The 22,737-nt window shown below is 37.6% G+C and overlaps 1 protein-coding gene across 1 annotated transcript in view; it reads right to left on the bottom strand.

The window, feature by feature from the left end:
- roraa (RAR-related orphan receptor A, paralog a) overlaps positions 1-20,096 on the bottom strand; it is a 300,817-nt gene extending 280,721 nt beyond the window's left edge. The window contains exon 1 of the mRNA XM_020040555.2: positions 19,825-20,096. Within this exon, the coding sequence (XP_019896114.1) occupies positions 19,825-19,984 (160 nt within the window). The 5' untranslated portion in view covers positions 19,985-20,096. The remainder of the gene's footprint in view (positions 1-19,824) is intronic.
- Positions 20,097-22,737: the final 2,641 nt, after the last annotated feature.

Below are 22,737 nucleotides of genomic sequence, written 5' to 3'. Positions count from 1 at the left end.
AGTGCACTTCTGGGTAACTGTCTAAACTGAATCATAGATAAGAATGGCCATACATCCAAAACACCAATTACTGGTTTGTGTGACTCAATAATCTACCCCAAACCAACATCACCCCCAATTGGCTATATCTGTTGAGCCCATATTGACTGCCAGGTGATTACACATTGATTAGCAGCTACAAACCTGCACTCCGACTCTCACTTAAAAAGCGTTATGGCAATGTCTTTCAGCTTTTCAGGTAAAATAGATGTTGAGTTGTTTTCAAGGGAGCCCCATTTCAAGGTAAAAAAAGATCCTTAAGGCACATAGGGCAAGGTTCAAACTGTGAAGATAAGGCAGAGGGATAATCACAGTTGTGTCTCCGGAGTACAGTACAGTACAGTACTGACAACTTTAACATTCCCCCAATCGCTGTATTGGCCTCAGAGGTGTCATACAGCACAACAACAACCAAACGACTGTAGTAAAGAGTTCAGTTACTATTACTTTGTTATGGTCCAAAGAGACTACCCATGGATCTATACAAAGACTCTATCTACTCATGGTAATATTTACAGACAGGCATGTGTGAATTGTGTGTATATGGTATCTTTTTGTCTGTGTGTCTATGTGTGCTGGAGCATTAAGCACTTCTGTTTTACAAATTACTCTCTTGTGTGGGTTTTGTCCCTGGTGTGGTTGATGCATGGATCATGAGGTGTGAAGTTATATGGGCTATGCTGGCACAAGCATCAACGTCAAAAATGGTTCACCTCCCTTAGTTTAGTCTGCTGTGTTTGACGGCCACTCGAGCTGCAAAGATGTCTAACTAGTAGTAAGCTGAATCAGATGATATCTGTCTCACTGGAGAGACCACCATCAATCTGCTCGGTCTATTCTCCTGCCCAAGATTAAATCAACACAAGGATATACAGTAGATCTGTGCTGATGATTCAGACAACCTTAAATGTAATATATCAACTAAATGCTTGACACTCCAGGTAAATATGAACAAAAAGGCAGTGAAAAAACTGGCATTGTTTTTTTATCAGCTTGTTCTTTTGTACATGCAAAAAACATGAATTTAACTCTAAATTGAATTAAAAAATTACAGACAAGAAATTGTCATCAAGAAACATTTGTTTTCAAAAACATGTGTGCCACAATCACTGGCATCCTCAAAAAATGTCATGAACAAAATCTAATTGATGTATATAAGATTATACATTTGGGAAGTCTTAAGTGGTCATCAATGACGTCCTGTCACACTGGAGTATAAATATGAGGTGGGACACAGGCTATACAATAACTGGAGCTGTAATGAACCCTTCTTGAACAGAAAGCATGTGTATTTTGCCTCCACACACAGAGTGAAGTGAATAGAGGAGACAAAGACAGATAGAGAGGGAAGAAACCTACATTGACACGTTGTCTGCCGGATGATGGTAATCTGATGTGTGAGCGATGGCCGGGAGTTTGAAATGCACTTTGTCCAATTAGAACTGTGCAGCAAATGTCCACCTCTCCTTGACAGAGAGGAAGTGGTTGTTTGAGAAGACACAGTGACACAGCATCAAGTTAGACTGCCCAACTCACTTCTACTGGAGCAAGCTACCATTAATGAGCAAAGCATTGTTAGCCAACTTGTTCAATGCACATACACATTTTCTTCAATGCATCACAAAAACTTTTTTTTCTTTAAAATTACCCTCTGAAAGCGCTCTAGCTTTTATTTATTAACGTATATTTTGGACCCCTGGTGTTTCATCATTTACTGTTGAAACATGAACAAACACACGCAAATCAGTCATGCTTTCAGTTATAAATCATGAGTGAAGAAATTCAAAAGGGTAGTGCACAAACTAATCTGAGAATTTGTTTGAAAGGGGACTTTTTCCATCCACATAACACCTTATGTCCCCTAGAGGATACATTTGAAATTGTTGTCAAGTGGTAAATGTCACAATTATATATTTACAAGTGGCTGGATAGCTGTCAAAATAATTAAGTAACCATACTGATGGTGTTGCATTCAAACTGGTGTGTTGAACATTTTGTTAGTTTTTTATGTTATTGTTACAGGATTATTCAATCAAGTAAATGCAATGGAATGTTTTTTTAAGTTTGTAGTTTTATTTGGTCCGGTAGATCTATTTTACAAAATGTGCCTAACCTACATGGAGTGGATATAGTCCCTGTCACTTCAAGACTCTCGCTGTCACATTATTTGTGTCCACAACTGATGTGGTTATATTAGCACAGGTGTTGCATTCCCTGGTTGCTGCACCTTTTGGGTGTTTCAAGTTGTCACAATATTCTGAGCTGGTAGGATACTGTTTCTTGTTGCCAAAAGCATAGGCCAGAATGGGCAATGTGAACGAAAGGTAAACGTCTGTGCTCCTGTTCACCACTCTTCTCCGGGCGCCCAGTGTTCATTAACTCATTTAGAATGTTAGCACGAAGAATTGATGATCATGCATTAAAGCTTAATCATATGTAGGGCATACATTATACTGTGAATTAAAAAATATAAGAAAATAGCATCAAGGGTTGAGAAAATTTGCAGAACTACAAACAACTGGACAGAAAACACAATTGCATTGAATTACTAGATACGATTATAATGTTTTAAACACAGGGTGCAACTTGAAATTGTTAATAAATGTTACAGGTTTAAAGGATTAAAATCCTGTCTCTACATATTAACACGACTTGTCTTCCCTTACCGAACAAGACCGTTGTAGCACTAGCTAATCCAGGATGGTTTAGCGTTACATGAAGGGATGTCGTTAGGCCTATTTTAGGGGTGCTTTAACCTTTCAGCTAGCCCACCACCATTTTTAATAGAAATGTATGATGGTTATAAAAAAGTGAGATTGTAAAAATGTAGTATATGGAAATTGTTAAGACAATATATGGAAATTGTTAAGACAATATAAAAAGTCTACACACCCCTGTTAAAATGCCAGGTTTTTGTGATGTAAAAGAATGAGGCAAAGATAAATCATGTCACAACTTTTTCCACTTTTAATGTGACCTATACCTATAAGGAAATCTTTGAGGGGGAAAAATTTAAAATAGAAACCTTACAATAACCTGGTTGTATAAGTGACATTAAAGGTGGAAAAAATTCTGACATGATTTATCTCTTTCTCATTCTTTTACATTCTTTTACAAGAACCTGCCATTTTAACAGGGGTGTGTAGACTTTTTATATCCACTGTATATTAAAGGTTGTACGTCCCCTGATTTAGAAAGCTAGGTATTCATTGTTTAATAAAAACACTATAATTTCTTATGTTTTTCAAAAATTATGATTATTGTGAGATGGAAAACTCAAAGAAATTAGAAAAAACTGTGCAAGTAGTTGACAGAAAATGCAGCGGAAGACCCAAAAAACTGTCTGCATCTGATGAATGGGATGTAAACATAACTTCCTCAAGGGACAGAAGGAGCATCTGGAGTTGTCCGACGCCAAAGTACCTAGACCTATAAACTACTTGGAGTGAAAGTGTGCATGGAACACTTACAGTATTTGATTGACCACCTCAGCATAACTGAAGCTGTACTTCACAGAACTACTCTGATAAATCCCCCCAAAAATACATGACAGCAAATTTCTTCTGTTTTGTATTCTAAGGGAGGCCACATTGGTGTTTTTCAAACATATCAAACACTTAATGATCAGATAAATAGCTTTAAACAATTTCAACAATCTCAGGTGTAATAAAAATTCCAAAGGGGTGCCAATAACAATCTATCCCATCTAGACTCTCTGTCTTAGTCTCTGTGTTTTGATAGACAACAACAGGTTGATAGACAACAATGACTTATTTTCTTGCCTAATTGCTTATTTATACAAAGAGTACCGATAATTCTGAAGGTCTTTTTTTGGATGATTCAGTATAATCAAATCTGAAACATACAAACTGGTACTGATTACAACTGCTCTTACTCCCTTGTTATAGTAGCTAAATTAATTCCAGTACATGACTGAAACATCTATGACATAAAGGTGAGGGTAGAAATCATCTTATCTAGTACTGGTAACTATACATTTTTTGTGTTCCAAGCAAATTATATCAATTATTAAGGGACACTGTTCCTGAGCAATGGAATAAAAACACACACAAGAACTCAACACCTCCTAAATATGGTTTCCAATAAACTCTAAAGCCAAGACTTGAATTACCTCAGTACAGAACAACAGATATGCCAAAATATATGTTGAGTTTTACATTTAAAATGTTATAATAACTGAATGTAAATTCTAGCTGTGATTCCCGTAGGATTCAAAGTAATATGTCAATCTCAACTGAGGAACATTGACCCAGGACTTCCATCTTCCTATTTCTGTGTATCTATTTCAGTCTGTCTCTTAAAAATAGCCTTTTAATAACCCAACTCCCTGTTAATTATTGCTAATGCATTTTACTACATTATAAAGTAGCAAATATTGATTGATACGACAGATCAACTTTTGTCAGAGGATGTCAACATGATTGGTGTTGAAACATGGTGAAGAGTGAGTCCAACTTTCAATCACTGTCTACCACAGATCTTCACAGCAGTTCTGATATAGCTTCATAGCACAACCCTTCTAATCGTAATGCAAGTCTTACAGCAATCCATCCACACAAGCAATAATCAAATATTCATTAGAGGCTTATTCATATTCAAAATCTGTTTTTCAAAATAACAAAGGACAAATGTGCTTGTATTCTTTCTGACAAAACAGCTAACAATATGTTTTTGTATTATGAAAATAGGAAAAGTTCAATATAAAATTGTCAAAATAAATGGAGAATTACAATTAGTTCTGTTCCTAGACATTGTCCTTTAGTAAATGTTTCATTTAATATAAAACTAATGCTTTGTTGGATATTCAAAGTACTGTAGGTCAAATAAAAAGCAGTGTTTTTCATTAAAATGTAAGTAAATTGAATAAAAACATGGAAATGGTGAAAATATGATGTAGTCCTTACATTGGAAATAACATGCATACAATTGTGTGATATTTAAATAAGAATAAGCTAACCGGTTTACATCCAGTACTATTTCACATGATTAATACTTATGGGTATTGTTCAACCACTTAAGTCCATTGGCCTCCTGTAATTGGTGAAACATCTAGTGACATGGGTTCCTAAATTAATAATTAGTTTGTTCTGCACTCTAAAAACTTCTGTCGAACCTCTGCAGATATTAATCAAACGCTGAAAATAGTAGCTGATTGTAATCAGCACTCAGAAGTCACCAGGGGTGTTTGAAGAATCCGTCAAGCCAGATAGTGGAGCTAATTCGATTAAGTGGCAGCGGTACCTAGAGGGAAAAGGATTAGTATCTCTGTATATCTCTTTTTTTTTTTTAGCTAAGAGACATCTTGTCATATAAATACTCAAGCCAATGGAAATTACACTGATTTTAAAGGTAAGTTATCTTTTGGTCTCAAAAAACTTTTTTTGTAAATTAACAAGTAACCAACAAACATGCGTAATATTCAAGAGTCTACTTGAACAAAGCGAACAAAAGAACCAAGTTAGTCACATTAATTTTAGTCTGAAACGACGGAATTAATTTACATTATTCATATGATTTAGCCTACCCTACACACCCTACCCCTTTCTGATTTTAAATCAGATTAAAAAAACTCCCACAACATTTACATACTAAGTTAACTTTGTCTCAACAAAGAAAAACAATTGTAAATAACACATACTACATTTGAACACAATATACAATTGAACCGCTGTATTCAAACAAATAACATAAAGAATAAAGAATATGAAAAAGTAAGACAATGTGCTACTCCAGCACATTCAATTCAAAAAGAAAAAATGACTACAAAAGGTTGAGGCGCAGCCTGTTAGCTTTAATACAAAGGTAGTTACATCCATAAATCAGGAATAACAGCCCCTTTATACATAGCACCCTCACCCCAATTTTAGCGGATACAAGTTATTGGACAAATTAACATAATATTAAATATAGTAATCCTATTTAGTACCACGTTGTAACTCATTTGCATTAGATGACTGCTTGACAGTCTGTGCCTTAACACTCATCACCACAAAAGTGCAGGAAGTACAGAGGGCAGGAGTACTGATCAAAAGTGCTGCACAGTGTATATATACATATATATATATATATATATATATATATATATATATATATATATATATATATATATATATATATATATATACATAAAATGGCTCTTGTAGAAGCTATGTTTTAAGGTGTACAGATACAGATACAGTTTCACAAACTTTTACTTTCAAATGATAGGAATGTGAGTTTTGACCAATGTTGGCTTGAACTCCTCACTCTTCAGACCAGCAGAGTTGCAAAGAGCTTGACCCTGGATGTGATGGAAGAATTCCTCTGTGATTCCATAGCCTCTACTTACCACCTCCCTCTTCCAAAAGGGTTCTTCCTAGGGGGTCGGCTTAATATCACAGTACTCCAGGTCCACACTATACAGGCGCACTGCTTAGATCACAGTGTACAGCATTAAATATAGACTCCTTTAACATCCTCCAATAATGCATCTAGAGTATTTCTGTTCATTACTATTCAAACTTTCTATCTCAGATATTAACTTCAGTAAATGGGCCACAGATCTGGGCTGTCACTCACCACTGGAGATTTCTCATAAAATCTGTTACTAGTCACCAGCCGAGACTTCCTTGCCAGACCCAGTTGAGCCACTAGTGACAAAATAAACTCAAAAATAAACTGTCCCACACCGACAAAACTTTCATTAAGTTTCAATGTCAATAAATTATGTTTATTCAATAAAGCAAATTAGGGCAAAGGGTGGAATAGCAAACTTTCAAATAGTTACAATTTATCAAACTTAATCAACTGCCTGGACTGAACCTATTTTTCCCCTTTAACCTCCAACAAGTATCTTGCATAAACCAATCTGGAGTAATTAGGAAGTACATTTAAAATGTAAAACTTCAAGAAAATAAAAACATATCTCGGTGACAGTACTGTGAACTTAAAAAGAAAATGAAACCTGACCTTAACCGTTTTCTACAACACGACTGCTATTTTGGATAAAAAGACGTACAGTAACCACACCCTTTAAATGGACACCTCACACTCCTTGAAGTATTAACGACAGGGAGAGAAACAGCACCAATAATTATGTTAAGGGATGTCTGCCAAAAAAAGACAAACAAGTTGCTCTAAAGTATGTGCCCAGGGTGTCTGCATGGTGGCTACCTGCTGCTGCTTGGCCCTCCTCAGACAGCATAGAATGGCAAGTCCTGGTATGCTGCTGTCGAATGGAGTAGCGTGAGCACCGTGCCAGATCCAGGCTTTTACTGGCTTTGTGCAGAACCTTGTTTTGAGGCCTATACTCCCCTGTGCCCCATCCGTCTTCTGTCAGCACAGAGTAAACACATGCCAGCACTCCAGCCCACAGCAGTCCCTCCATCCACACAAATAGAACCAATTGGCTGGCTGTGGTGTTGAAAGTCCACTTAAAAGAGTAATCCACCCAAAACATCATATTCTATTATTCACAATTTATTTTAGTAATCCCTTGGTATCAGTAGATGTCATAAAGTGCTTATACAGATACCCAGCCTTAAACAACAAAAAGGTTTTCTTTATTGGGCCTGGCCAAGGACTGAATCTGAATTTCTTGTAGCTCACAAAGAAGTTCTACAGAATAAAATTTTTGGTCCTTTGTTGGTGACTATACATTAATGATATATATGTGAGAAATGTACATGTTATGCTGATGACAGAGTATTATATGCTGCAGCTTCCTCTCCTGCAGTCTGTTGCACACCTGCAGTCTGATTTCTACAAAATTATAAAATTCAATTACGGATCTTAAGTAGGTGCTAAACAGTGGCAAACCGTGACTATTGGAGCTAGGTCCTCAGTAGTGGAAAAAGATCTGACGCCATATATATTGATAGAGAACTCGGGATACCTGTGTATACAGAGCATGATTTGAGACCTTTCTTCTGCAGATCTATGTAGGAGAAGCAATTATTTGATGACAGAGTCAAACAGTCCAAAGCCACACCTAGGCAGTGGCCCACAAAAGCAGCACACATACACAACGGTTGCAAATATTGATTGCAAGAACCATGTTAAAAGAATACTCTGTTGTTTCAAAGAAACATTTGCCAAAACACTCACTCAAATAAAGGCAGGATAAATTTAACCACACAACTACTCACATTGTTTCAAGACCATTTACATTAAATGGTGTCAGAGAGAATGTTGCGCTGTATTCAATGTTCTATCTCCAGTATGCAACAATAAAAACATGCTTCATTATTATTAACGAAATGTCATTTACCCTGTACTGCCAATTGCAATGTCATTACCTTTGATTTTACCACACAACCAAGGATCAATATTTAACACATTGCATTCAAAATTATATGAACGAGATAGCAATAAAAAGCAAACTGTGGATGAAAACAAAAAGTTCACTAACCATTACGATTATCATTTAAAAATGACATCCATTCTCCTGTCCTGGGCAATGGCAGATTCATGTAGCTTCTCTTTTGATTATAAATCCGAAAAACTTAATTTTTCAATGGAGATCAAAGCCAGGGCCATCGTTACATACACTCATTGTAAAAAGCTAGCCAGATACAGTAGCTAGGCTCAAAGGTGAGAAAACGAGGTAAGGCTCACTATTGGCTATGAATTAGTGATGTATTCTTAGGCCTTCTAGAAGGCAGTGAGGCATCATACAATTGTCCCACCTATTACAAGACAATTTGTGATTGGCTGATTCTACTGTCATTCCAAAATGCTGCTCTAATTGAAGTCAATGTCAATGACGTTGGCTGGTGCCTTCTATTTAAAGCCTTAGGGCAAAGCCAATGAGCATTGAGTCCAGCTAGATTATCTCTACCAAGAGACTAACAAAGAAAAATTCTGACGGGAAATATTTTTCTCTTGGATATTAACACTTATTTTTCCAACACAAACTGAAGAAATTCAAAAGGAAGATCATTACAATTAAGACAGAAAATATTAAATTAATGAAAACTATTCCAAGTAATAACAAATAAAAATACAGATTTGTATCTATCCTTGGGCCCTCTCTGAATACCCCACTGGGGGTGTGCTAAATGCAAATAAAATGTATATGCTACTTTCTATGACCTCACAATTACTACACTAAACAATGTGTTGATAGAACGGTTTCCTTCCTAAAAATGCTTTCAGGATTGTTTTTTGTTTCTTTATTGAAGAAGCTGAAGATTAATATTGGTTCATTTTATAGAAACAAGTAGGGAACCGTCAGGGCCTTCTATCCCTTATTATTATAATTATTTATATAGCACAATTCATACATAGAAGTAATTCAATGTGCCCTTACAAAGAATCAAAATATAAATATCAGCAGAAAAAAAATGAAAACATCTATAACCTTACACTGATAAGCCATAACATTATGACCACTGCCAGGGTAATTGAATAACAGTGATAATCTCATTATCATGGCACCTGTCAGTGGGTGGGATATATTAGGCAGCAAGTGAACATTCTGTCCTCAAAATGTATGTGTTAGAAGCAGGACAAATGGGCAAGCGGAAGGATCTGACGACTTTGACAAGGGCCAAATTGTGATGGGTAGACGACTGGGTCAGAACATCTCCAAAACTGCAGCCCTTGTGGGGTGTTACCAGTCTGCAGTGGTCAGTACCTACCAAAAATGGCCCAAGGAAGGAAAAGCGGTGAACCAGTGACAGGGTCATGGGTGGCCAAGGATCACTGATGCACATGAGGAGCGAAGGCTGACCCCTGTGGTACGATCCAACAGCCAAGCTACTGTAGTTCAAATTGCTGAGAAGGTTAATGCTGGTACTGACAGAAAGGTGTCAGAACACACAGTGCATCACAGTTTGTTGCGTATGGGGCTGCATGGCCGCAGACCAGTCAGGGTGCCCATGCTGAGCCGTCTACTGCCGAAAGGGCCTACAATGGACACGTGAGCATCAGAACTGGACCACGGAGCAATGGAAGAAGGTGGCCTGGCCTGATGAATCATGTGTCGCTTACCTGGAGAACACATGGCACCATGCGCTATGGGAAGAAGGCAAGCCGGCGGAGGAAGTGTGATGCTTTGGGAAATATTCTGCTGGGAAACCTTGGGTCCTGCCATTCATGTGGATGTTACTTTAACATTTACCACCTACCTAAGCATTGTTGCAGACCATGTGCACCCTTTCATGACAACGGTATTCCCTGATGGCATTGGCCTCATTCAGCAGGATAATACACCCTGCAACATAGCAAAAATGGTTCAGGAATGGTTTGAGGAACACAACAATGAGTTCAAGGTGGTAACTTAGCTTTCAAATTCCCCAGATCTCAATCCAATCAAGCATCAGTGGGATATGCTGGAAAACAAGTCTGATCCATGGAGGCCCCACCTCACAACTTACAGGACTTAAAGGATCAGCTGCTAAGGTCTTGGTGCCAGATACCACAGCACACCTTCAGAGGTTTTAGGCGGTAAAAGGGGGACCTACACAATATTAGGCAGGTGGTCATAATGTTATGGCTGATTAATGTATATTAGAATGAAAACATATACTAGAATAAAAACATATACATCAAATAGAATAACAATAAAGTGGAGTGCAAGTTTAAGAGCTCAATCATAATAGGCATGTGAAAAGAGAAGTGTTTTTATCCTGGATTTAAAAATAGATACATTTGGTACACATATAAGATCTTTGGGGAGTTTATTACAGCTGTATGCAGCTTCGCCATGTTTAGTTTGGACTCTGGGCTCTACTAGCTGACCTGAGTCCATGGATCTAAAAGCCTTACTCAGTTTATAATCGCTGAACATATCAGAAATATACTCAGGGCCCAAACTACTGTATTCAGAGATTTCTTGACTAATAGCACCACTTTAGAATCTGTTCTGTAACTGACTGGATTTAAGAACTGCTCTGTTCTCTTGGTCTTGTTTAAGACTCTAGCATTCTGAATGTGCTGCCACTGTTTAACAGTATTTTTAAGAAGTCCAGTTAAGAGACCATTACAGTAGTCAACACTACTGGAGATAAAAGCATGGATGAGCTTCTCTTGGTCCTTTTGGGACACCAAAACCTGGTTAAATGTTTAAGATGATAGAATGCTGTTTTGGTGATTACTTTGATATGACTAGTGAAAGTGTGATCTAAGTCTATCAGAATACCAAGATTACAAACTTGGTCCCTGGTATTTAGAGCACGAGAATCCAGTTCTTTACTAAAACTAATTCTCTTAATTTTGTTTTATCTTGGTTTAGTTGTAGACATTTTTTCTTCATCCAGTTATTGATGTGCTCTATAAAGTAACACAGTGAGTCTATTGGGCAGTATTCATTTGGTGAGTAATTTGGTAAATCTGAGTGTCATCTGCATAACTATAGTAGTTAATAGAGAACGCCTAAAGATTCATTCGAGTAAATGGTTGGTTGATGTGACATGGCCTTTTTCTGGTTTCAATCATCTAACTCGAAAATAAATTTGTTGCTCCTCAATAAAGTAGAGAATGATAACACAGATGTCTATTTTTGTCCAGGCAACGTTGTCCCAGAAATGGGTATCATATGGTGTGACACTATTATTGTGATTTTTAAACAGGCAATTGTTAATTTACCCTTGAGGAGGAGGGGTCCCTTGTTGACCCAGGAAGTACTGAAAACACATCAGTTGGACATGGAAGGGTTAAAATCTACATTGTCTCTTGTAATTTTTTCAATATATCAAATATCTTTGGCACTCCCACTTCATTACCCTTTCCCAGTGTACTTTAGTGCAATGCTTTCTACATAAAAATGACAAAGATAAATGTATTTTTTTTTGTCATTATTACTTTTAAATTAGATCATATGATCCATTCGTCACACCATATGAAATTAAATGTATTTTCCTACACACCAAATAATTATTAATTTGAGCTAAGAATTTATTCTTGTATTTTATAACTAATAGCTAGGCTTAATGTATGTTTTGTCCTTTTTAAAACTTTTTTGGTCTATAATCATATGAAAACAAGTGAACTAGGCTGAAGCCAAGTTTTATAGCTGGGCCAGCCTTGAACGCCTTGCTAATCGTAGTGTTAGTAATTTTCTTCTTTTAGCTGATTTCTCACAGTCAAAGTAACCTATTATATTACCATAGCGCCCATTGAAGAAGACTTTACCTACACCATTTGTCATTCTTACTCATTACTAACCTAACCTTGCTTATATGACTGACTTAGTTATGAGTAATCAATACTTACCAGTAGTTAAATTCAACCGACTTAACTGTAAACAATTACTTGTGATACTATTCTTTATTAGTGTGTTCCTCACTAGATATATGGTCCTTCACTAGTCCTGTGTCCGATAACCAAGTGCTATACAATGTATGATGTTTAAGAAAGATTATATAAAAATGTAATGAATAATTACAAATGCTGGACCTCAAGATAGTAATAATATAGAACTATGATAGAGTGAGTTTCTTAAGAAAAGTATACCCCATTTTCATTTTATATAAAACAACATTCAAAACACTTTTATGTGTAAATAATCAATGCAACAGAAAACAACTGATCAGTTAGAAACACCTGTGTGCCAAATGGCCCAATACATACGCTCACATAATGTGGGAGGATGGAACTCTGACTATGATGTTATTATTAGTTGTTAAAACATCTATCTGTTGATGTTTCACCAAATTGACAGGCATTCTGATTACAGGCATTTCATGATAGGTGTTGCTGGTGTCGAATGTCCAGAAAGAGAAGGATATACCATGAAGGTTTAAATTTGATCTAGCAGTGGTATATGTAATGGCATCTGTATAGTGTCTAAAGCACTGTGTAAATTCAGACTGGGAACCGAGCTAACAACAATTGTAGTAGGAGATAAGGCAAGTAATCTGCAATATCTTCTACACTTGTGTCTGAAATACATACAGTATATATTATGAAACCACTGTCTTACCGAACAATGCACCTGCTGGCCTGTCTGCCCTGTCTTTACCTGATGACAGCTGTCATAACGTTTTAGTAAGAAAACAATATGATGTTATCAGCAATGCCAACAAAAATGTACCCAGGAAGTCCTGTACAGCTGGCAGGTCAGAGGTTTAACCACTTTCTTCCATGGTGGGAACATTCTGTTACTACAGCACAGCACTAAATTATAACCATGTCTCAAGCCTAAACTACAAAGCTGCATTACAGTTGTCCAGGTGTCCATTACACAATACTCTTCACCAATCAAACCAGTCTCTATTGCGTGATTATTTATGTATATACTGTACAATATACACAGAAAGAGCGACATGTACACAACAATGGAGCTGAGTCTCACCCCGGCCAAAAAGTGCAGGGTGAAGGACCAGCCATCAGCATTCATATCACTTCAGCTTCCCTGTACATTTCTGAGGCTTCATCACAGCCTCCACAGAGACCTTCAACTTACATAACAAGCCATTAGTATTGAGAGTTTCTGAATTTGCTCCTCACAAACTAAGCGATCCTGCAATAGGAAAATAACACCTTTCTTCCATCCAGTAATGATATCCACAGACCTCCGAGGCCCATTTTCTGACCCACTCAAGTCTTCCACCACAATTTCTGCAAAAGTATGCCTTTTGTACCTAATGAGTATTAAAGCTCAGTTTTAAAACAGTAAATGTTTTGCATATGCAATAAGTAAATGAGCGTCCTCTGAAGCTTCAATACATGTACAAGACAAATAAAGTGTCTGCTGTCTGTTTTTTATGGATATTCCAAAGAGACATATTTTAAACCAGCACAGCAATTCTGAAGAGGCTTTACATTTTAAGTGTTTCACTTTGTGCAATCTCAGATCTGATGGTGCCACAAAACAATACCAATTTGCCAATATTTGTATGAATTGAAAACACCTTCAACATGCACTACCGGTTCATTTATTTTTTATTTTTGGTGTGTTCCATTTGAACTCAGGGTTGGAAGTTTCAAATGGAATGCTCCCTCAAGTCAGAATTCCAACTCGGAAAGTCAGAGCAACCCCACTAGCCCCGAGTTCGTATTTCAAGATGGCAGCACCATGTATCAACAGTAAGTGAAAGCTGTACTGTACTGTTTTACTGTTTATTTTAGCTATTCTGTTTATTTGTTTCTCATAAAAATCGTTGTACACTTTTAGTACTGTCCAACGGCTGTCTGTGGACATGTTGCTACGATGTTATATGCATGAAATACCACTTAAATGTGTTTTTATCAACGGGAAGAACTAGAGCAACAAAGGCTTTCCTGGGGGCGTCCATCTTGTTTTCCAACTTGGACTTTTGGAACGCGATCAACTTGGGTTAACTCGGGTGTGAAGTCATTCCCAGTGTAAATACGAATAACATTTAAAACGCAAACCCTTGTTTAACCAGCGGAAAATACACGACTTTTGCTAGACATGATTGGCTGAGATAATGAAGGGGCTGGACATGCTGACATACTGAGTTCTGATTTGTGTGCCAAGTCAACGACTTCTGTCATAATGCATTTTGGTTCAGGGTGCCACTCTGTTCAAGTTGCTGATTCTGGATCTAGCAAAAGATGCCCAGACCATCGCGCTTCCTCCTCCATGTTTGACAGTTGGTGTCACACACTTAGGAACCACCCTTTCTCCTACTCAAAGGTATACAAAAACACTGCATGATTCCACTGGCAGTGCTTCCTGGCCCAGGCAAGTCTCTTTTTCTTATTTTGCCATCTTAGCACTGGCTCTCTTACAGCCACTCAACCAGTCAAACTTGCAACTTTAAGTCTTTCCAGTTGAAACTGAGATATACTTCCACCGGTATTATGCTGTGCTTGAAGCTGTATTCCTGTGAACCGCCTATCACATAAGCTGTTGACTCTCAAAAACCATTCTGATTCTGTTGTGGCTTTGGGTCTATTAGACTCCTTCCTGTGAGAGTTTCCTCCAGTTTCTAAGTGCCTTTTGATGGTGTAGGAACGTGTGCTCACTGACACCTTGGCTTTCTTTGCAATTTCTCTAAAGGAAAGACCTACACTTTTAAGGCTTGTAATGGTCTGTCATCCTTTGTGAATTGCCCTTTTTCTTGCCATTATTATAGGAATATGCTGCTTCAAAATAATAGAATACTGTCCGAATAATGGTTCAGAGGCTGCAGTAACACACTCCAACACTGCTTTTATACAGACAGAGGGTTTGTAAGGAATCAACAAAAGTTTGAAAACCTTTAGGAATTGTTAGTATCAAGGCATAATTTTGCTTTCAACAGCTGTAAGTTAACTCATTCCTTGAAATAGGCAATTTTTATAACTCTGAAATGTGCATTCCCGTTTCCAAAAAGGTTGGGACGCTGCATAAAATGCAATGATGTGCAAATAATTTATCCCTATATTTAATTGAAAATAGCACAAAGACAACGTATCAAATGTTGAAACAGAGAAATGTTAGTGTTTTTTCGAAAAATACATCTCTGGAAAAAATAAAGAGACCACTGCAAAGTTATCAGTTTCTCTGGTTATACTATTCATAGGTATGTGTTTGAGGAAAATGAACTTTTTTGTTTTATTCTATAAACTACTGCCAACATTAATCCCAAATTCAAAATAAAATATTGTCATTTAGAGTATTTAAAATAATGCAAAGAGAACAAATTTATATTCATTTTTCAACAACAAAATAGTAATGAAATTCAACACTACTATTGTTTGCTCCTTGGGGTTTAAGGCCGGGTGTCTCTGTAAAGCACTTTGTGAAAACTGCTGTTGTAAAAAGGGCTTTATAAATACATTTGATTGAATGTTTCAACTTAGGAAGAGTTCTGAAATCAATATTTGGTGGAATAACCCTGATTTGAAATCACAGCTTTCATGCGTCTTGGCGTGCTCTCCACCAGTCTGTCACATTGCTGTTGGGTGACTTTATGCCACTCCTGGCACAAAAATTCAAGTAGCTCGGCTTTGTTTGATGGCTTGTGACTATCCTTCTTCCTCTTGATCAAATTCCAGAGGTTTTCAATAGGGTTCAGGTCTGGAGATTTGGCTGGCCATGACAGGGTTTTGATCTGGTGGTCCTCCATCCACACCTTGATTGACCTGGCTGTGTGGCATGGAGCATTGCCCTGCTGTAAAAAACAATTCTCAGAGTTGGGGAAAATTGTCAGAGCAGAAGGAAGCAGGTGTTCTTCCAGGATAACCTTGTACCTGGCTCTATTCAAGCGTCCTTCACAAAGACAAATCTGCCCGATTCCAGCCTTGCTGAAGGCAACCCAGATCATCACCGATCTTCCACCAAATTTCACAGTGGAAGCGAGAAACTGTGGCTTGTAGGCCTCTCCTGGGCTCCGTTTAACCATTAGACGACCAGGTGTTGGGCAAAGCTGAACATTTTACTCGTCAGAGAAGATGACCTTACTCTATTCCTCTATGGTCCAATCCTTATGGTATTTTTTGCTTCTCATTGATGAAGGGCTTTTTTCTAGCTTTGCACAACTTCAGCCCTGCCCCTAGGAGCCTGTTTCGAACCATCCTCGCTGTGCACTTCATCCCAGCTGCTGTTTGCCATTCTTTTTGTAGGTCACTTGATGTCATCCTACGGTTGTTGAGTGACATTCGGATGAGTTGACGTCATCTTCGTCAGTGGACAGTCGTTTTCGCCCTCTGCCAGTCTGTTGTTGTCCCCAATGTCTGTTGCTTGACCTTGTTCTTATGAACTGCCGTCTTAAAGATTTTCAGGATGGAAGCAACCTGACGCTCACTGTATCCCTCTGCCAGTAAAGCCAGAATGTAACCCCTCTTTTCCTCACTCAAAGCTTTTTTGTCATGTTGAAGAGTCATTTTTTTATTCAAAATACCTTTGGGGTACTACTTGCACAGTTTTTGCCATCCAGCTGGTCCTATTGCAAGAGGATAGTGATGACCACAGCAGTGGTTTTTATACTTTTCCTTGTTATATTAGATTTGGTTCAGGTAATCAGTACCTAATCAGTACCTCATTAAGTACCTCATGTAGAGATGCTGATTTAAGAAACATTTGGAGTGGTCTCTTAGTTTTTTCCAGAGCGGTATACAATGTATAATGTACTTCTATGAAAATGTTAACTGATTTATTTTGTAGAACTCTGCCCCTGCCCCTGTGTTTTTTGTCATTTGGTTATGAGTAAATCAACTTTCTGAGAGCTTTATATCAATGGATTATTCTGTGTCAATAAAACTGCTCATAAAGGGAGCAAGGAGATGCGTATGTAAAGGTAAAAAGCACCTAATTTCCTAAACAACTAACAAAGTCTTTGTTCTTGGTTGTGTATGTTTTTTTTATTATTAAATTGATTAGCTTAGCTAGCATTTTCTTAGCTAACCTTGCTGCCTACTAGCTATAGCTTCAAAAAAATAAAAAGTGTCAAATTAAGTCTGACATCCATCATATTGTTAAATCTCTTGAGTACTTTTGTCACAACTTTGGTTATCATGTTTAAGTATTTTGAAATTAATATATTTGATTTACTGAATGACCAGCAGACTTGACAATGGTAACCAGGTCATGTAAAATAAGCTAGTGTTTGAAAATAAATAGTAAAGATAGGTGTAAAACATTGTTTCTCAGTGGGATATCACATTGAAAAAAAAAAATTATAAAAGGAATTGGTCACCATTAAATATGTTAAATAGTATTTTAACATTGTATTCTCTCTATTTTACGAAAAGCTCAATTGACATCTTCCCCATCTGCATCAAGTTGTAGTTACACATTGGTGGGGGACAACATGAGTTTTTTCTTACTATGTAAAGCAAGTAAGAAAATGGATGCCTAGAAAAGTGATGTAAAGCACACTGGGTGTCTAGAAAAGTCCAAACATAATAATAATAATAATATAAACCTTGTTATTGTAGCAGACTACCAACAAGTTAATAATGCATGATGGACTAAACAGTGATGAGGTGTGCATGATTCTTTGTCTCATTTGCAGGTCCATTTTATTCAGAAGTCAACTACTTTAGTTAATGATTAGAAGGTTTACTATAAAGTATGTATTCATACAGCGCAATTAAGGAAAGCAATTTTAAACTGGTTGCCTTATAATTGACATTTCTTCATTCAAACCAATAACTCTTTCTTTTTTTACAGATGGAGCCATACTGTGACACAACCATATCTGAACTCCGACCCTAAGTGCAACTAATGTTTGGAAAGAGAAAGAAAAATACTTGATTAATCTTCATTATTAGCCTATTTTATAACTTTCTAACTAATTTCAGAAGCATTTGCAAAAAAAATTAAGAAAACCATTTGTGTAAACCTTTTTGTAACATTCAGAGAACATTCACAGAACATTCCCGAGAACATTCAGAACTTTGTAACCTTCAGAGAGCATTCACAGTACACCCCACGGTTAAAAACGTTCTAAGAACATGCCAAAATTCATCCATGGGAACCGTTTGGGAACATTGTGGCATTGTTCAAGGTGCATTCCCAAATGAAAGAAAAAAAAATTACCATTACGATCTGGGAAACAACCGTTGCTAGTTCGGTTACTTTTTTAGTGAGAAAATGCGCTATTTTTCATGACTTTCTGTACCAGACCCTTTAAGTCAATGCAGAACTGGTAGAGGTGAATGGGCCTGTCTGACAGGTATGTCTACAAGCCTGACTACTTCATTAAATAGCCGATTTTTTTCCCCCACTGAATGATAATAATAACCTACCTCTGCCAGTAATTAGCATTAGCTGGGCTCTATCAAGTTGTTTCAAACAAATTTACAACCATGGAAACAGTGAAACTTCAGTTAAGTTCAACATGATTTTCGGTATCTTTTCGCTCCTCTACGTGTCTGGCTAAACGTGTTACACCCCTGTGAGTTCTACATTTAATATATACGACACAATATTTTGGCCTATATGCTTCCCTTTTAGCAGAGGAAAAGTGAATAATGTAATCAGGACAATGTATGAGTCGACATCTAAGTCATATGTCATTAGGTGATCGTACTAGCACGTGAATCTATACTTTGGAGTAAGAGTCTAAAACATTTCCATGAACCGAAGCAGTCAAGAGGGGGTGTGGCTAATACTGTGTGTAGCTTACTGTACAACACACACAGTAGGCTAGTAAGTCACTTGAATAAACGCAGCCTATACGAAACCAACAGTGATATCGTGTATTTGATGAATGACCAGAAGCAGTCTTATCCATCATCAGGCAGTTGCTGTCCCTGCATGTCCGCTACAATGCATAGCTAGGGCACTTGCAAGGCAAGGCACTTCAGATTCCGGCTGCTGATGCGTCTATTTCACACACAATCAGACAATCCATTCTGTAATAACACACGTGAAAACCAATACGACCGTTAAAAACGTTAATGATTGGCGGTCAATTGACTAGAGTTTCCCAAATGAAGGCCTACTTCTGTTTATATAGCTCTACTAAAAAGCATATAAACGTGAAACAAAAACCTGTAAACATGTTATAAAAAAGGAGTACTTGTTAATTGGGGGGTTTGTGTTTTAAGCGAATTGCAACCGACCTTACTGACTTTCCTAACTATATTTATTTTATTCACAATGAAATCTCCAACAATGGATGGACCTTTCAGTTCTCGGGAGGCTGTAAGTGCTTGAACACCAGGGCAACAGAGAAGCAACTCTCCGATTATAATAAATATCGAATTCTTAAGATTGCAGTGCAACAAGAACAGCATATGTTTGAGGCGATTTTATACAATTGATTATATAGACTCCTTATTTAAGAGCTCCTTAATTCAAGTTAATCATTCAAATAATTCATTTTTGAAGTTGTTCAATTCGGCAGTCAATCAATATCGCGAGGAGAAATGTCCGCCGCTTACCTCTGTTGGTGCTTGAACAGGTCTGCCTTCGAACAGGGGCTGGATGGTCCGGTTTTCGGAGCGCCTCCAGGTTTATCGAGGTTTCCCTAGCCGGGGTAGCTGGCTCAGAGGCGCTGTTGCCCGGCTCGCTTGCTGGATCTGGTGGGGACTCCATGTTCATTTTCAGATTCACTGTTCAACTATTGCTGGTATTTCACGAAAAGTCTGTATGATTTGTGAGCTCGGAGAGTCCGTCTAGCTATCTATTTTAGAGTACAACTAAGAAATGAGAATATGCGAGTGTGTCTAGAGGTGGGTGTGTTGTTTTGATTGTCCACCGGCAGCGCTAGAGAGAGCATCAGTCATCTGAAAAGGGAGAGGTTGTCAATAGTCGATGAATAGATGCAGCCAATGCTTGAGTGTCATGGGGATTTCCATTTGTTGCAGCCAACTCGCGCATTGGAATTCAGCGTCCCAACATTAATTTCACAGGAGAAAGACCTATAGGCTATGTCATTGCCAAATAAAAAATAAATAATCTAAATGTACATAGACAAATCTTAAGAATTTTAAGACATGCTATCTCCTATTAGTAAAGATACATCCCTCCGTATAAAAGGCTGTATACAAGTTTAACATCCCATGATAGCATTTTTATTTAATGGAAAATGTACAACATAATTTTTGCAATTCATTTTCTGTGCCTTATGCAAGGAAAATAAACTCAAGAGGGAATAGAGACCATGTCTATGTCTACACAGTTAATGCTCTGCAGCTCCTTTCCTGCTCTCATCATCACCACCATCACCACCATCATCACCAGCACCATCATCATCATCATCAATATTTTAAGGTTTACAGTGCAAAAGCCCATGGATGCGTGCATAATTGGAAGCACTGGAATTATTTATGAAGCTTTGAAGAAATTCCTCCAAGTGTAGAAGCTACTGTAGAGATTGACAACTGATAATAACTTTTCAGTGGTCTATGTGATGATCATAAGGATGATGATGATTACATTGTGGAAATGCTGATGAGGATCGCACAAATGCTGCGGCTGATGTTGATTAATATTTTAGACTTTTCTTGATTTCTTTTTCTCTCTATTTTCGCTTAAAATGTATCTCGCAATTTTCCTTTGATAGCACAACATCAAATGGCATGCTCATCTTTGCAAAGGATGTGCACATGTATGTCTGCGCTTACAAGGAGGTATTTCTGCTCAGGCCTCTGTTCCTATGCTGCTTGTGGTGTACTGTAATTACAAACATCATGCCGCCTGTCTGTGATCTGAGACAAGGCTCCACAGCAGAAGCTCCAAAGCAGAGACCCCCCTCCAGATATGTCAGAATCATGGTATCCACCCGCACTTTTTGTTTACTGGTAACTATATTGGTAGTTGACTAGTCCTGAGCGTTTCACAGGTTATTCTATATATTTTTTTCAATACAGCTTTGGAGAGTTGGCATTCTTATTGTGAATTGTGCTTACTCTGCATTAATTTATGAATCCTAGTAACAACACGTTAGTAGGCTACACATCCATTTGTACAATAGATGTGTGGAAATTGGAATATCTCTCCTTGTATCCCAGATCCTACATCCCAGTCTTCCTCCAACAATCCATTGAACAAGGAGGCCAGACGTGCATCCCCTAACTCTGATCCTCCACACTACATTGCATGAATCCACCTGCTAACACTTTGCTTGTTGCATGGTAAGTTGTCATTATTTAATATTGTTGCTAATCTGAGCAAAGCATACATTTGTTGTCCCCAGTTGCGTTTCCACCAAAATATATTCTAATTGTAGAATTTACAACAACTTCCATGTTCTGTATAAATTACAGATCATCCCTGATTAATGTTTGTAGATAAAAATTATTTATGCTATTGCCTATATTTGTTTGGTTGTATTTGGGAATCATTTAATAAAGACACATGTATTTAATTGTGGCTAACCAAACATCAAAGGACAATACCTTGAATAGCTTAGGTGTTATTCAGTGTTGCATCAAATGCCTAAACACCCTGCAGCTCTCCAGATAAGAGAGGCTGATGTGGTGTATAAAGTAGCCCTAACGTAGCAGTTATTATACTTGGTGCCTTAATAAAGAGAACAATGGTAAGAGATGGTATGGGATCAGCAAACTTCTGGTTTGATTTACATGGGCTACATAAAGATGCTGGCAGTTGTTGTGGAAAGTTAGGGGCTGACATTTAAGGGCTGTGAGAACTTGCATTAATTTAATTCCATGTCAGTTACTGTCCGTAGTTTATAAGAAAACACAAAGTATGTCTTTAACATAATGCATTGCTTTTTGAAAAGAAAAGTGTGTTTAGGGGGAAGACATATGAAGACATTCTAAAATTGCAGCTTTTCACAGTCTGGTGCTCCCCTATCCAGCTGATCTAAAATCCCTATACAGTCTAAAGTATTTAACTTTTTTCCAGATTTTGTTGCATTACAGACTTTTTCTAATTGATTAAATACACAGACAATTTGTTTGAGAAACCTGCCTCCTAATGAATTAGACCTCTGAAACTTGGTTTCATGTATGGGGCTAAAGGGCTTGGAAATAAAAAAAAATGCTTTAGAGGTTAAATATTAAGTAGAAGACAGTGTTGCCTTCATTATCATATCATCAAAATCATTCAGACAGATGGTATTGTTGTCTTTACATACACAGCTAATGTCAGCTACCTAATTAGGGGGACACCCCAGAAATCAATCAATCCAATTTATTATATAGAGCCCTATTTTCAACAGCACTTGTACACTGATACCCAGCCTGAAACCCCAAGGAGCAATCAACAAAGAGTTGATGTACAGTGACTAGGAAAATAGACTTAGTAGAGTCCTAACCTAGGAAGAAACCTAGAGAGGAGCAGGGCAAGTCCTCTTCTGGGTGTGTCCCAGGCAAAGGTTACAAGAG

Source organism: Esox lucius, chromosome 19 (genome assembly GCF_011004845.1).
Source record: "Esox lucius isolate fEsoLuc1 chromosome 19, fEsoLuc1.pri, whole genome shotgun sequence".
NCBI lineage: Eukaryota > Metazoa > Chordata > Actinopteri > Esociformes > Esocidae > Esox > Esox lucius.
This window is presented reverse-complemented; position numbering and strand designations above follow the sequence as displayed.